Source organism: Doryrhamphus excisus, chromosome 2, assembly GCF_030265055.1.
Source record: "Doryrhamphus excisus isolate RoL2022-K1 chromosome 2, RoL_Dexc_1.0, whole genome shotgun sequence".
Classification (NCBI taxonomy): Eukaryota; Metazoa; Chordata; class Actinopteri; order Syngnathiformes; family Syngnathidae; genus Doryrhamphus; species Doryrhamphus excisus.
This window is the reverse complement of record NC_080467.1, coordinates 4,817,725-4,833,774: the sequence shown is the minus strand read 5'-3', so window position 1 is coordinate 4,833,774 and position 16,050 is coordinate 4,817,725. Positions and strand designations below refer to the sequence as shown.

At 40.9% G+C, this 16,050-nt stretch overlaps 1 protein-coding gene across 2 annotated transcripts in view; it reads left to right on the top strand.

Moving 5' to 3' along the window:
• Positions 1-16,050, top strand: part of slc30a6 (solute carrier family 30 member 6) — a 40,592-nt gene that overhangs the window by 14,220 nt on the left and 10,322 nt on the right. Inside the window, exons 1-6 of one of the 2 annotated variants that reach the window (XM_058053508.1) lie at positions 1,604-1,712; positions 7,114-7,156; positions 8,599-8,664; positions 9,979-10,059; positions 13,178-13,213; positions 14,636-14,730. In XM_058053508.1, coding sequence (XP_057909491.1) covers positions 1,619-1,712; positions 7,114-7,156; positions 8,599-8,664; positions 9,979-10,059; positions 13,178-13,213; positions 14,636-14,730 — 415 coding nt within the window. In that variant the 5' untranslated portion in view covers positions 1,604-1,618. Of the gene's footprint in view, positions 1-1,603; positions 1,713-7,113; positions 7,157-8,598; positions 8,665-9,978; positions 10,060-13,177; positions 13,214-14,635; positions 14,731-16,050 lie in introns of those variants that run through there. The other variant, XM_058053497.1, reaches the window with a different exon arrangement.

Sequence of the window (16,050 nt, the reverse complement as noted above, 5' to 3'; positions counted from 1 at the left end):
ACTTCAATTTACTTATTCTGAACTGTTTCAAATGGAGTAGGGAAAAATACAAAAAAGGCCAAACATTACCACTTCCACGTGGATTGAGAGGAGAATCTTTTTTTTTTCCCCAATCCAAACTCCGCTGCCTCCGTCTATCCTGATCATCTAATGTCACTTCTTGTAACATTATAACTTCTGCCCATAATACTACATATAACCTGTACTTGTATACTTCTTGACTAATAATAGGCCATAGCAAGGGATGACTGTACAAGCTGCAAAGATTAATACTACTGGGCGTTCGACCACCACTTAGCAGCACTCGATTTTTCGAAAATCTTTGTGAAAATAGATTGACACGTCCACGTTTCTTCTTCCTTTCAACGTACTAGGACTTATGGTGTGCGCTTTGGTCCACCTGATCGTGTTTCATTGATTTGATATCAGTGTTTGGTTTAACATGTCTCCACCAGCTGCCTCCAAATCCCACATGGAGATACGAGATGCTGCTTTTGCTCCCAAATGGAAGCTTCAGTATCGATGCCGCCGCCTCCTCATTGTGTTGACATCTGACCATTACAACCTCTGTCTCTGTCTGTGCACGTATGTGTGTGTGTGTGTGTGTGGGACATGTTCTGCTCCACCACGGTGTAGATCAGTGGTCTCAAACATGCGGCCCACGGGCCAAATGTGGCCCGCACGACACTAGTTTGAGGCCCCCACCTTGATATGAAAGTTGGACAATTTGGAGTGGCCAATTAACCTAGCATGTTTTTGAAATGTGGGAGGAAACCGGAGTACCCGGAGAAAACCATGCACGGGGAGAACGTGCAAACTCCACACAGAGTTTGCCGAGGGTGGAATTGAACCCTGGTCTCCTAGGTCTGCGTGCTAACCACTAGACCGCCGTGCCGCCCTTCTTGTTTGATATATTTATATATTTCTTTAGTTCATTTATGCTTGAAAAATTTTGGCCAATAATACATACAATTTGCTGAAATATGCCTTTAAAAAAAAAAAAAGAAAAGAGAGATAGCCAGGGATGACTGTACAACTACTATGACTACTACTACTACTACTACTACTACTACTACTACTACTACTACTACTACTACTACACAGCAGCTAGAGTTGCCCCCTAGTATTTTGTCAGAGAACTGTAGTCAACAAGGATGAGGGACGGCGTCAGAAGTTGCTGCAGCAGTTGAATTGTTCGATTGAAGCTTCTGGTTTCGCACACGATCTCACTTGGCACCCTGACCCCCTGTGTGTGTGTGTGTGTGGATCTCAGTTTACTGTTTACCGGAACCAGTGACACTAAGCAGTTATTTGCTGCGGCTAGCACATCCATCTCCTGATTGATTGTGTGTGTGTGTGTGTGTGTGTGTGTGTGTGAGATAGTCGGCAAGTTTTTAACACACTTCTTCCTAAATTAGTTATTAGAAGCTACGATCTGAAGCTCGATGTGGCCATGTTGGACATTGTCAGTGTTTGGACACGCTTTCCAATGCTGAGTCTCAAATAGAATACTTTCATCAATATACTTCAGTAAGTACATAAGTAAGTACTTCAGTGTGTACTTGAATGTTTAGAGCGGCGCTTTCCCAAATGAGGGACTTTGTACTCTTACCGGGAAATGACCATCCCAATATTTTGCCTCCAGAGGAAGGCCTCCATCAGGACGGGTGACCATGATTTCAAGCTAGTTCCCTCCATTCCCTTCCCTTCCGGTATGTAACCAAGATGGAAACTTTTGTGCAGGGGTGTCCAAACCTTTCTCCAGCAGGGAGAAAAATTGTGAAAAATGAAGTTTGATATTTTGTAAAGCAACACATGTAGATATAAGGGCTGTTGTGATTGGCATATGCTGATCACAACAGTCAATGGCCGTGCAACGGCGAGATGACAATTCCTGTCATGACAGCACAGACATGACATGGACGTGCATGTTTGTTGTATCACGTAGAGTTGACGGCACCCGTATTGAGCCGACGAGGAACACACTTGGCCCGAGACTGAACACCAGTCCGTAGAAACTCCAATGGTTTCAGTTTGACAGCTTGTCACAGGCTGAGCCAATCCACGCCAGCGTATCGCTGTTCCACTTCCTTTGCATGTTTCTTCGCACGCTCTGCCTAGCTTGCCACAGCTAACGAGCTAACTAGCTAGAATTCGCACCCCAGATGTGGGTTTTTATCACAGTAACATTTGGTTTTTAAAACACAGAAGCAATGTGGTTAGTTTGGAGCTTGTTTTTCCCCCACAGGGAAGTGAATATTGCTTCCATATGGTATATACTAACCTTTTCAAGACTTTTAATATATGCCTTGTCCTCCCAACACTATTTGTGTATTGTTGTTTTAATTAACATTACCTATTGGCAAGGCACTCTTGGACAAATGGATTAAATACAGTAATCCATGTGGTCGGTATCAGTATCTGTATCGGCCGATCTCACTCATAGATGACAGGTGTCGGAATCAGCGGCATGAAACCCTGATCGGAGCATCCCTCGTAGTTATGCTAGGAAGTTATGTACAGTTTGTTAAAACAAAACTGCCTCTCAACTGCCATACAGGTGAAAAAGCACACACAGTATAGTTCCAAATGTGTTCCAAATCGTTCATGGTGTTATATTTGTATATAAATTATTATTTTTGTGGAAAACAAACCCCTTTTTGTCTTGTTTATGTTGGTGTATTTCTCACAAAAGCAAAAGATATTTATGTCAAAGTGAAAGTTAGGCTTGAAATGCTATTTTATTCCCCAGTTTTGCTGTTTTTAACAAATATTTTTCCCAAATATTTCAACTTTCTTCTCAAATAATCTTTGTAAATTTTGTTCTCTCCATCTTTTGACTTTATTCTTGACAAATTCAGGCAAATTTTACAAATATTTCACTTTTCTTCATGAAATATTGTGACTTTTCTACCTTGATATTTACACTTTATCCCGTAGTATTATAACTTTTTTCCAAACCAAATGTTCCCAAAATATTATTAGTATTATTATTGTTGTTGTTGTTAGTATTATTATTATTAATAATGATATATATATTATTAATAATATATATTATTTATAGTTTTTATATATTATTTATTTATTTTTTCTCATATTCTTACACCTTTATAGTCTTTATTTTTCGTTAATATTTCAACACTGTGCTACTTAAATCCCATATTTTACATCATATTATTACAAGATTACAAATTACAAATGTTTTTTTTATTGGTAAAATACAACTTTTTATTGTAACCTTGTGATATTTTTCCCATTTATACTGTTGCTTTTTCAAAATATTGTTTCATACATTTTAACTTTTTCTTCTTGTAAAATTAGGACTTTATTTACATAATATTTAGGCTTTATTCTGGTTGTGTTCGAACTGTTTCCAAACCTAATTTTCCCTGTATATTACATCTTTAAAAGCATTTTTCTTTAATGTTTCAACTCTGTGCTACTAAAATGACATTTGTCCTCATCATAATAATACAGGTTTATTCCCATAAAAGTGCATGTTTTTTTTGTAAATTTTCTTCATCATAATTTACCATTGTCTTTATTATTTTGACTTCATGCTACTTATTTTTTCCTCACAATATGACAAAACAATCTTTTTATAATGTGTACAGAAAATGGCCCACAGGAAGCTTGTGTGAATACTGTAGATAGTACAGTAGAAGTTGCATTTAGTAAGCTTTTACCATGATATGGGGGGGGGGGGCTGCTCATGAGAACACATCATTAAATATTCATCATCCTGCTGCTCATATTTCTCCTCCTCCATCCATCCATCCCTTCCTTCCTTCCCCTCTTCCTCCTCCTCCTCCCCTTCTCGTCTGTGTTCCCTGTCGTCCTGATTGTTGTCCATCCATCACTGACCCCCCCATCCACCCCACATGAGAGAAAATACTCTTCAGGTTTGTTTGGGGCTACGTGTGTGTGTGTGTGTGTGTGTGTGTTGTCTGGCATCCTCTGGGTGTCACTGTTAGAAAGCAGGAGATTTATCAAGGAACTGCGCCGTGTGTATGTGTGTGTGTGTGTAAACGTATCCATGTAAACGTGATGTGGGCGTGATTGACGCTTAGCGTGTACGGTGTGATGACACCACCAATTTTTGCATGTACATATTTCACATAGTGGTATTTGTGTGCCACTGTGGTACAGTTATGTGATGACCAATATAATTAATTGAATGTGGCCTGTTATTAGTTAAAAAAAGGGCGTAAAAATGACCGAATTAAGTAAAATACAAATACAGTAATCCCTTGTTCATGGCAGTTAGTTGGTTTCAGGCCCGAATGCGATAAGTCAATTTCCGCACAGTAGGATTCAGTATTAGTGAATGGAATATATTTGTACTTATGGCATAGAAAACCTGCGGACAATCTTCAAAATATGGGTTTTAACATTATTAGTACAGCCCTCTACACATGAAATACACTCCTATTACCCACTATAGTAGACATAATCAGAGAAAATAAGTCATATAAGACACAGAAAACCTGTTAATGACCTTCTAAATATAGGTTTCAACATTATTAGAGCCCTCAAGACATGAAGTAACAACCCTATAGCCACCTTTACACTCATATTACCCAATATAGTAGACAGAATAACACAGAATAAGTCATATAAGACACAGAACCTGTTTATGAACGTCTAAATACAGGTTTTAACATTATTAGAGACCTGGAGACATGAAGTAACAGCCCTATTGTCACCTTTACACTTATATTACCCAATATAGTAGACAGAATAACACAAAATAAGTCATATAAGACACTGAGAACCTGTTTATGAACGTCTAAATACAGGTTTTAACATTATTAGAGCCCTGGAGACATGAAGTAACAGCCCTATAGTCACCTTTACACTCATATTACCCAATTTAGTAGACATGATAACACAAAATAAGTCATAGACACTGAGAACCTGTTTATGAACGTCTAAATACAGGTTTTAACATTATTAGAGCCCTGGAGACATGAAGTAACAGCCCTATAGCCACCTTTACACTCATAACACCCACAAATAGTAAACATAATAACACAAAATAAGTCATATAAGACTCTGAAAACCTGTTTATGAACGTCTAAATACAGGTTTTAACATTATTAGAGCCCTGGAGACGTGAAGTAACAGCCCTATAGCCACCTTTACACTCATATTACCCAATTTAGTAGACAGAATAACACAAAATAAGTCATATAAGACACTGAGAACCTGTTTATGAACGTCTAAATACAGGTTTTAACATTATTAGAGCCCTGGAGACATGAAGTAACAACCCTATAGTCACCTTTACACTCATATTACCCAATATAGTAGACAGAATAACACAAAATAAGTCATATAAGACACTGAGAACCTGTTTATGAATGTCTAAATACAGGTTTTAACATTATTAGAGCCCTGGAGACATGAAGTAACAGCCCTATAGTCACCTTTACACTCATATTATCCAAAAATAGTAAACATAACACAAAATAAGTCATATAAGACACAGAGAACCTGTTTATGAACGTCTAAATACAGGTTTTAACATTATTAGAGCCCTGGAGACATGAAGTAACAGCCCTATTGTCACCTTTACACTTATATTACCCAATATAGTAGACAGAGTAACACAAAATAAGTCATATAAGACACTGAGAACCTGTTTATGAACGTCTAAATACAGGTTTTAACATTATTAGAGCCCTGGAGACATGAAGTAACAGCACTATAGCCACCTTTACACTCATAACACCCACAAATAGTAAACATAATAACACAAAATAAGTAATATAAGACTCTGAAAACCTGTTTATGAACGTCTAAATACAGGTTTTAACATTATTAGAGCCCTGGAGACATGAAGTAACAGCCCTATAGCCACCTTTACACTCATATTACCCAAAAAGTACACCAAAAAACACTTACATGACCCTGTGTGACCCCGGTAAAACATAACTGAGATTAATTGAGATCTATTAGGTAAAAAAAAAAGTTATAAAGCAATTTCTAAAGCTTTGGGACTCCAGCCAAGCACAGTGAGAGCCATTATCCACAAATGGCCAAAACATGGAACAGTGGTGAACCATCCCAGGAGTGTCCGACCAACTTAAATGACCCCAAGAGTGCAGCAACGACTCATCTGAGAGATCACAAAAGACCCCCCCGCAACAAGATCAGGCCTCACTTGCTTCAATTGAGGTCAGTGTTCATGACTCAGGGCAAAACGGTTCCAAAGTTCCAAGACCAAAACCACTGCTGAACAAAAACTGACTCCGGTAGACCCGGCGGCGACCTTCTGGGCCGGCTGCAGAAACCCACAGCTTGACCAGCGAGTTCTCCGGCGTCTGAAAAAGTTATTCCCAAAACGGATTCTTTCTGTTGTGCCTCATGGAGCTAATGTGAGCCTACTATAGGGATTTTAATCTTGCAGAATGCCTTCGGTGGCTGCACTGGATTCAGTGTGAGCCCGGTTTTAGGGGGGCAGTCACTTTTTCACACTCATTGACTAATATTTACATTTGAGTGATGAAAAAATGAGAAATCAGGGAGGACATAGTAGTTGTTTTCATTGTAAACATTGAAGACAATTCACCGTCAATGGAAGTTCAGGTTGATAAATTCCGTATCTACTCTATGTGTGTATTTCTATCGTTATCTCTATATCTGTCTATCTACGTCTGTTCTCCTCCATCTGTCTTCCTGCTCTTAAGCTCATCCCCGCCCCATCAAAGTGTCACTCTGTCTCAATCGTCCCTCCCGTCTCTCTCTGCCTGCCCCGCGCGTCTCAGCGGGTCTCGCCACGGGCCGCTCTGTCAGGATTACACGCCGTCAGGTTGGCCAACATGGACGCCGGCGCTGGGGAAACAAAATGTTCCTCTCAGCACAAAGCCGCTCTAATCTGCTCTCCTCATCCCCCCATCACACAGCCCGATTACTGCAAGCTGGCATTAGGACAGACGGACGAGCAGGAAGCTTCGTAGCGGGACAGACAGACAGGTGGTCGGGTCCTGATTGGCTCGATGACTTTGTATACCAGCTCGCCGATTGGCTGATTGGCTGTAGCGGAATGAATGAATGAATGAATAAACACACACTCCCATGTTAACACACCTTTTTGTTTTATGCTTGCAGCGCTGACGGCCTACACCTACCTGACCATCTTTGACCTCTTCAGGTGAGCGCGTTCCCTCCTCCCTCCACGACGCGGTCATCCATCCTTCTCAGCGTGTTTAGTGCCGTCAGCTGTTTGCCACGGCTCCCTTTTGACTCATGAAAAATGAAGTCTGAGATGATGATGATGAATTAAAGATCGCCGTAAGGAGACGTGAACTCTCCATGACCTCTGTGGTCTCTCACAGACTGCCTGATGCTTTTCTGCGTCCAGGCCGGCTCACCCCCCCCCCCCCCCCCTCCCCACCCCGTGTTGCTTGACGTGCACTACCAAAATAAATCTAACCTCCCGTCGTGCTGACACAGACGGTAAAGGACGCGATTGGGGCGACTCTGGCATTATCGTTCCTCATATTATCATTACATTCATTTCATAAATGCTCTCCAAATCATTTGGACAATGATGTCCTTTATCGGGGGGCGGCACGGCAGTCTAGTGGTTAGCGCGCAGACCTCACAGCTAGGAGACCAGCGTTCAATTCCGCCCTTGGCCATTTCTTACATTGGGGGCGATGGCTAAACTCATTTTCTATTCATCAAATACAGTAAAAAGTGGCATATTTCAGACATAGTTGTTAATGGCGATTAACCATGATTAATTAGTTACAAATCTGTGATTAATCTGATTCATATTTTTTCCATTTGACAGCCCTAATTTTACAAGAATAAAGTGAAAATAGCGGCACGGCGGACGAGTGGTTAGCGCGCAGACCTCACAGCTAGGAGACCAGGGTTCAATTCCACCCTGGGCCATCTCTTACATTGGGGGCGATGGCTAAACTCATTTTCTATTCATCAAATACAGTAAAAAGTGGCATATTTCAGACATAGTTGTTAATGGCGATTAACCATGATTAATTAGTTACAAATCTGTGATTAATCTGATTCATATTTTTTCCATTTGACAGCCCTAATTTTACAAGAATAAAGTGAAAATAGCGGCACGGCGGTCGAGTGGTTAGCGCGCAGACCTCACAGCTAGGAGACCAGGGTTCAATTCCACCCTCGGCCATCTCTGTGTGGAGTTTGCATGTTCTCCCCGTGCATGCGTGGGTTTTCTCTGGGTACTCCGGTTTCCTCCCACATTCCAAAAACATGCTAGGTTAATTAGCGACTCCAAATTGTCCATAGGTATGAATGTGAGTGTGAATGGTTGTTTGTCTATATGTGCCCTGTGATTGGCTGGCGACCAGTCCAGGGTGTACCCCGCCTCTCGCCCGAAGACAGCTGGGATAGGCTCCAGCACCCCCCACGACCCTCGTGAGGAAAAAGCGGTAGAAAATGAATGAATGAATGTCCTTTATCGGCAATTATTTGTGGGACAATTATCGTCCAGCAGCATTTCTTATGGTACACATAATGCAACACTACATGCTACACTATAGCAACAACGCCGAAGCATCAAGCAGCCTCATACTTGATCATCCTTCTGCCTCTCTCCGCTAGCTTGATCACATGTCTCATCAGTTCCTGGGTGACCATGAAGAAGCCCAGCCAGGTCTTCTCCTTCGGGTGAGTCCACCGACACGCCTTGTCCTCTTTTGGCTTTAAATGACCGCACGCTCGATACAGCAGGGGTGTCCAAAGTGCGGGCCGAGGGCCGATTGTGTGTTGGAGACTCCTGACTTACATGACCAGACTTTGTGCTGTATGTGTGCGCGGCTAGTCAGCACACAAAGTGGGCACACGTTACATACATGTGCGTGCGTGTGTGTGTGTGTGTGTGTGTACAGCTTACAGGCGAACTCTTGACCTGGAGGTGTGGAAGAGTGGTGATCAAATGGGAGTCTGCTTTTCAGCTTCATGAGGCCCCCCCCCCCCCCTCTCTCTCTTTTTCGCTCTCTCTCTCTTTTTGGATCTTGGATCTACGTATATTTTACTCTGTTTACTTGCTTTTATTCAACTCCATTCTTCTGTAAAGTGTCTTTGAGTATTTTGAAAAGCGCTATACAAATAAAATGTATTATTATTATTATTATTATTATTATTATTATTATTATTAGATAATGCCCCTGTGAAATTACAACTTTTACAAAGTTTTTAATTTTTTTATAGTAAAATTGTGACAAATTGTCTGAAAATTACTTTCTCAAATTTGGTCGACTTTCATCCTGTAAAATTCACAGCTTTCCTCTCGTAAATAATTTTAGTCAATGATAGTTCTGTAATATTCAGACTTTACGCTCTTTGTTTGTAGTATTTTCATCCAAAATAAACTTTGCGTAATACCTCATATTAAGGCATTTTAAAGATTTGTTTTTACTTTTGTGGTATTCTGACTTCAGTCACGGAACATTGTAGTATTTTCTTGAAAAAAATATTTAATTTCCTGATAAAATGATAAGTTTTTACACAATATTTAAACTTGTATGCCGTAAAATTGTCAAGTAAACAATAAAAAATAATTTGTAGTGTGAATAATTGTTATATTTGTAGTAAAGTCTTGGTCCGTTTATTTGGTTTCCCAAATAGGAGACTTGAACCATGGAAGAGACATTTCAATTCTGGCCTCTCCAAAACGTTGGACACTTCCTGTCCCCCACTTTGAATATGTCCCGCGTATGAAACCACTTCCATCCTGAATCAAAGGTTTCCCACAAAAAAAAAAAAAAATCTGATGACAAATACTTTGAGACTTATTTATGATTATGATGTGGTCGTCAGGTTCAGGGTGCGGCCCACTCGAGGCAGCAGATGGATGGAAAGGTCACAGGGTCGCCAACAGTTCCAGCCTTGTGCGCGCGCGTGTGTGTTTATACAACGCTGGCATAGCGAGGTGGGCGGGGTTTAGTCTCGCGCTTGACAGTGTGTCCCACTTGTGTCCAGGTTTGACAGACTGGAGGTTCTGGCCGTTTTTGCCTCCACTGTTCTGGTCCAGCTGGGAGCCTTGTTCATCCTGAAGGAGAGGTGTGTATGTCCACACACACACACACACACACACACACATTCACACACACATTAAGCACATGAAAGAGTGTTGCTGATGGTTTGTGGTTGAAAAGCATCACATGTCACTCTGTCTTCCTTCATTAAAATTGCAATTATTTCTTAGCGTGGCTGGCACTCACAAAGACTATTTCCACAACAACACAAAACATATCTCCAACTGTCGGCCTCCATTATTTCATTGCACTCACAATGGCCGCGCACACACACACACACACACACACACACATACAACAGAACAGTTGGACCCCATCCTCATCCATTTTTCTATTTTTTTTTCTTTTAAATGTTTTGTTTGACTTTGAAAAAAAGAAATAATAGTTTTTTTCTTTTGTATTTCAACTCTGTGCTACTAAAAGAACATGATTTTTTTCCTCACAAGCAGGGCAGTTTTTTCTTATAAAATTGTGACTTTTTTCTCATTACAATACAGCTTTCTCTCTCTGGATATTTTTACTTTATTCTTGTAAAATTAGGGCTGTCAAATGTAAAAAAAAAAAAAAAAAATTAATAAAAAAATTAATCAGATTAATCACAGAGTTGTAACTAATTAATCATGGTTAATCACCATTAACAGCTATGTCTGAAATATGCCAATTTTTACTGTATTTGATGAATAGAAAATGAGTTTAGCCATTGCCCCAATGTAATCTAGCTGTGAACAGCTAGATGAATGCAGTAGCGGGAATTGAACCAGGTACCCTTTGGGTCGAGAAGCACATACTTTAACTAAATTCTGTTTAACTTTCCTGTTCCACATCATAGAGTGAAAAAGAGTTCTCTTCCCAGTTTGTGTGGAAGTGGTACATTTTTGGCTTCATAAGTTTGGAAGACAGAAATTCGAGGCTAGCTTGAGGCTGTCTCAAGTCCCTGTAGTATTAAGAGTTGCGAAAATGTAAACCTGACTATAGGGTTGTTATTTCATGTCCACAGGGCTCTAAAGGTAAAAAATGGTATTTAGAAAGTCGGTTTTCTATGCTCTGACTATGAAAACGTTGAATGCTAGAAAAAAAAAAAACATGGAGCACACAACCACCTGAAAGCACCACGACATTAGAAATGTGGAGTCATAGCGGCTGCTCGAAACGTGTGCCCCAAAACAGTACACCTTGCTGGGTAACAGCAGGGTGGCTCCCTCCTCTCTATACTTTGGTTGTCCTGATAGTGATGTGCTCGTCGTAATGTTATGATCTTGTACACTGGTACACTTGGTCAAATCCTCATGTCTCATGAGTGCAGCACAGGCCTTTGTCGTTTTCATGGGTCACCCCCCCCCCCCCCCCCCCGACCCCCAACAAACCCCCAAATGCAGCTATAGAGGAGGGATGGCTGGAGGTGAAACATTGCCATGATGTCCTGTGTACTAGCAAGCTTTATGGTTCTCTTTGCACCACATGCTCGTTTGTGTTTTTGTATACACGTGACCCCCCCCCCCCCCTCACTACGCCCCCCCACCACACACACTGTAATTCACCGTCAACACATAAGTGTATGAAGCTGAACTTGCCACACGTGTGAACGAGTCACCGGGTGGCGGTCACAACCTCTCAAGATCTGGTCACGCTGGGAACGGGTGGTCCGGGATTTACTGGGGGGGGGGGGGGGGGGGTCAGTCATAAAGGGGTTTAACAACACACATTGGCAGATATGAGTTGCTAACAGCACCGCCACTTCATCAGGCGTTAAATAGTTAAACTGACCTTAATGTGACACCCCCACCACCCCACCCCCACAAAACCGTAGACAGCGTGTCCTGTTCCCCGCTGGGACATGAAGTTGTGATCTTTGTGTGACTGCTGGGTGTGATGGGGTGAAAATAGAAAAATAAAAACTTTTCCTTTGAGTGGAGGAACACAAGCCATGTTTCCAGAAGCGAGGGTTCACAATGTGCGGTCTCAGGCCCGGGACATCACCTTCGGGAGCCAAACATGGCCAACTGCGTTGTTTTGGTCTTCAGCCAATCATTTCATCTTGATGGTATTCCTTTACCAAAGACGGTCATTCGTAGGAATGAAATATTTGGCATATACAAAACCTGTTTATGACCTTTTTAAATACAGGTTTTAGAGCCCTCTCGTCACAAAATAGCACCCCTACAGTTAGCTTTACAGTCATATTACCCACTTTTGTAGACATAATAACTTTTTTTTTAGGACTCATGGTTATTTTCCCTCAGAATTCACTGCACAAAAATGGTAATGGTTTTATTTCATTTGAACATGCATCAGATTACAATTGAATGCATCACATAATCAGTTCACAGTTCCACATATCCAAAAGGAGTAGGAAGAAGTAAAGCTTATTAAATCCTACCCCTCCATCTGGTACTTTTACAATCAGTAACTGTTACGTTTGTTCACTTCCTGCTTTCCTAATATAGTTTAAAGTTTTTTTTTGTTTTTTATTATTTTATTTTTGTCACGTAAAAACTCAAGACAATGAATGTGAGCTTTCGGTACGCTATTGGGGAGCCAATGGGATGCTACCAAATGAATTTTGGGGCAGCACTTTGGATTTTGTATTTTCAATGTTTCTCGTGAAATGGGACGCAAATTTCGTATTCTGAATTTTTTGTGTATATATATATTTTTCGTTGATAGGTTCCATGTTTATATAGCCATATAACACAATCACTGGAAATGGTGTCAAGTGGCAGCGACTGAAGGGATCGTGTTGAGTTCAAGGGGCACCGTGTCCCCTGTTCCTCAGAGGGGTCCCAACTTTTTCCTGAAACAAACTCTTTGTTCTTCAAGTGCTCGGAGAAACATTTAACAGCAGATGGAGCGGCCATTTGTGTCGCCAATGAAGTCGACGTGTCGGCAGACACTGACAGACGCGCGTGTGTGCATGTGGTGTCGATGTGCATTCGCGTTAGTGTATTTCCTGTTTGTTCTCACCTTGTCGCCTGGCGTTTACATCACGTGTCTCCATCATTCCAGTTCTCTCTCTCTCTCACATAAGCGCACTCACCTGTTTGTACAAACTTCAGAGTTAACCTTCTAACAAACCTGTGATGTTGCCATACTCAAAAAAAAAAATCAACACGTTGTTTGACTGTTTATGTTTGTGTTTTTGTCAGTGTGGAGCGCTTTGTGGAGCAGCCTGAGGTCCATACGTGAGTATTAGTGACACACTCGTTCCCTTTCATTGTCACACACACACACACACACACACACACACACACACTGGCAGCTGTTTGACAAAGCTCTCCAGAGATGCGACCAATCAGACATCACACAACTTTATACGTTTTTACTCATCAGAGACTTTCTTCGTTATTCCAAAAACATTCATGCTGAAGAAACATTAAGTCCTAAGACTTAAAAAAAAAAAAAAAAAGAGTTATTTAAAGGGATTAAAAGAGTTGTAACAATTGTGTATGTGTGGATGACGGCCACTAAAACTGCCCACTTGGCTCCACTAATCACATGGGACAATCCATTTAGGAGCCTGAAAATTGGTCCAAACAATCAGCAGGAGGCAAAGGGCCGCCTGACAGCGAGCCCCCACACACACTCACACACACACTCGCACACACACACACACACACACACACACAAGCACCAATCAGGAGAGATTAGTGACAAGCAGCAAGGGAGAAGGTTTGCGTCTGTGGCTCGACACCTGTCCGTCTCTCGCCGCCCGTCCAATCGCGTCCGCTCGGGGAGGGTGACAGGCAGCGGGGGTTTTAATCTCGTCACAAGAGACAGGTTTAAGGCTCGCTGAGTTTTACATTCTCAAAGCCGCCGCTAATCTGTTTTATAGCGGCGGGAGCGGTCAGAAAACAAAACCACGCGTCTCAACTTGGTCAGCCGACGCCTCTTGATTCGGTGTCAAGGCGGCCATGTTGGATCCTCAAGATGCCTTTTATCAGTCCCAGGACCCGGAAATGCCAGATTGACAGCAGCAAAAGCACACGCGAGCATAGAAAGTGCAAAATGTTGATCAAGCCATAGGTTTATTGCACGGTTTATTGCACAGTTATTGCACAGTAAATGACACTCATCATGAAATTTTTTTTTTTTTTTTTAATTCAACATGTATCCACTGATGCGTTTTTATAAATGACGTCTCAGGGTGCACTCGTGCTACCTGTGACACATTCTGCTGTTTTAATGAGGTTTCTCTGACTCTGTGGATTATTTTCAGTCTCATGCGGAGTGGTGCTGATGATTCATTTTCTGCAAGTTGTCGTTAATCGTCTTATGTGAGGAGCGATTATGCACACAAATGTAGTCGCCGGTTTGATTTTTGGCTTTTCTGTCTTTGTGTTTTGCTATCATTAAGAATGGTGTCGATATCATGAATACCTAAAAATACCATGAATACCTGAAAAATACCATGAAAACTTAACGCACATTTTGAATGTGTCCAAAAGTTTTGGTGGGATTTGAACTCATGGACAGATGTGCAAATGATAGAGAAGCCAAAAGACAAAAAACACACCAAGAGGAAAAAAGTCAACCAAGGAATCAGACTTGTGGAAGGAAGAGATGCTTGAAAGTTGTCTTGTCTTTTTTTTTTTTTTGGTCTGCAGCGGTCGCCTGCTGGTCGGCACGTTTGTGGCCCTCTTCTTCAACCTGCTCACTCTCATGTCCGTGCACAACAAACCCTTTGCCTGCGTATCCCAAGGTACGTGACCTTGATACTCTCTCTCGCTCTCGCTCGTTCGCTCTCTCTCTCTGTGTGTGCCTGATAATCCTCACACTCACAGGGGAAGCACGACAATTCATCTTTTGTCATATTGGATTATGAAAGTCAAATGTCATGTCAGCCAGGATGCATTGGGGTAAAAGGGGGTAGCCCCCCCCCCCTCCTTACATTTGCCCCTCTGCAGTCCTTTAAGTGAGACATGAACACACACGTCTTTTTTTTCTGCGCCTTCTGAAGATATAAAAACAACTGGAAAAGAGGCCGCTAAGTATTCCACCTATAAAGTCCCTTGGAAAAACTATCCAGAAAGCGCTCCATTGACACAACGTCACTAGCTAATGAACCAAGCTACAGCGACATTGTTACTATTATTCCCGTTTCCTTCGCCAAGCACAGGGCAAAGCTTTCTGCCGCCTGTTTATCTGTTTGTTTGTGTTCAAAATAACTTGAAAGGTTCTGAATGGATTTGGGTGAAATATTCAGGAGTTGAGATATTGAACAACTGATTACATTTTGGGGTCCATCCGGATCACCATCTGGATCCAGGAATTTTATAAAGGATTCCTTAACATTGCAAGAGAGGACCATTTTCGGCATTTGCGCATATAACTCCACAAAAAATGGTCAGAACACTTAATAAAAATAAATAATAAAAAATAATAATAATAATATATATTATAATATATATTATAATAAATAATAATAATAATAAAAATAAAAAAATAATAATAAAAAAATACAGGACAGGTACAAAATAAAAAACGGCTTGTACAAAATATCAAAGAATGATCCCAAAAGTGTCGGATTGTTATTTTGCTTTGAATCACAATATTTCGCTTGGCGGACATCTGCACTCACTACATCGTTACGCCCAAGAACTACGTTGTTGCCGTAGTGACCCCTCGCCACATCACACCAGCTAGCTACTAGCAATACAGTCATACAGTCAGGTTCTAACCAGAAATATTTTTACGAGAAAATAGGCTTGTAATATTACAAGGAAAAATAATGTCCTTTTAGTAGCATAAAGTTTAAATATTAAAGAAAATATTTGTGGGTTTTTGTCATCTTAATATTGAAACAAAACAAAAATAAAGTTGTCATTTTGGCAAAATTAAGTGGGGGGGAGTAATAAATATGGAAATTATTGCAAATTTACGAAAAAGGAAGTTAAAATAGTTGAAAAATAACAGAAAAAGAAAAAAAGATTTTTACAAGAATGAAGTCAACAGTCTCACTTTACAATTAGATACACAGAAATTCTGTGGTTACTGAGAAATAATGCGTAGAGTAGTTACG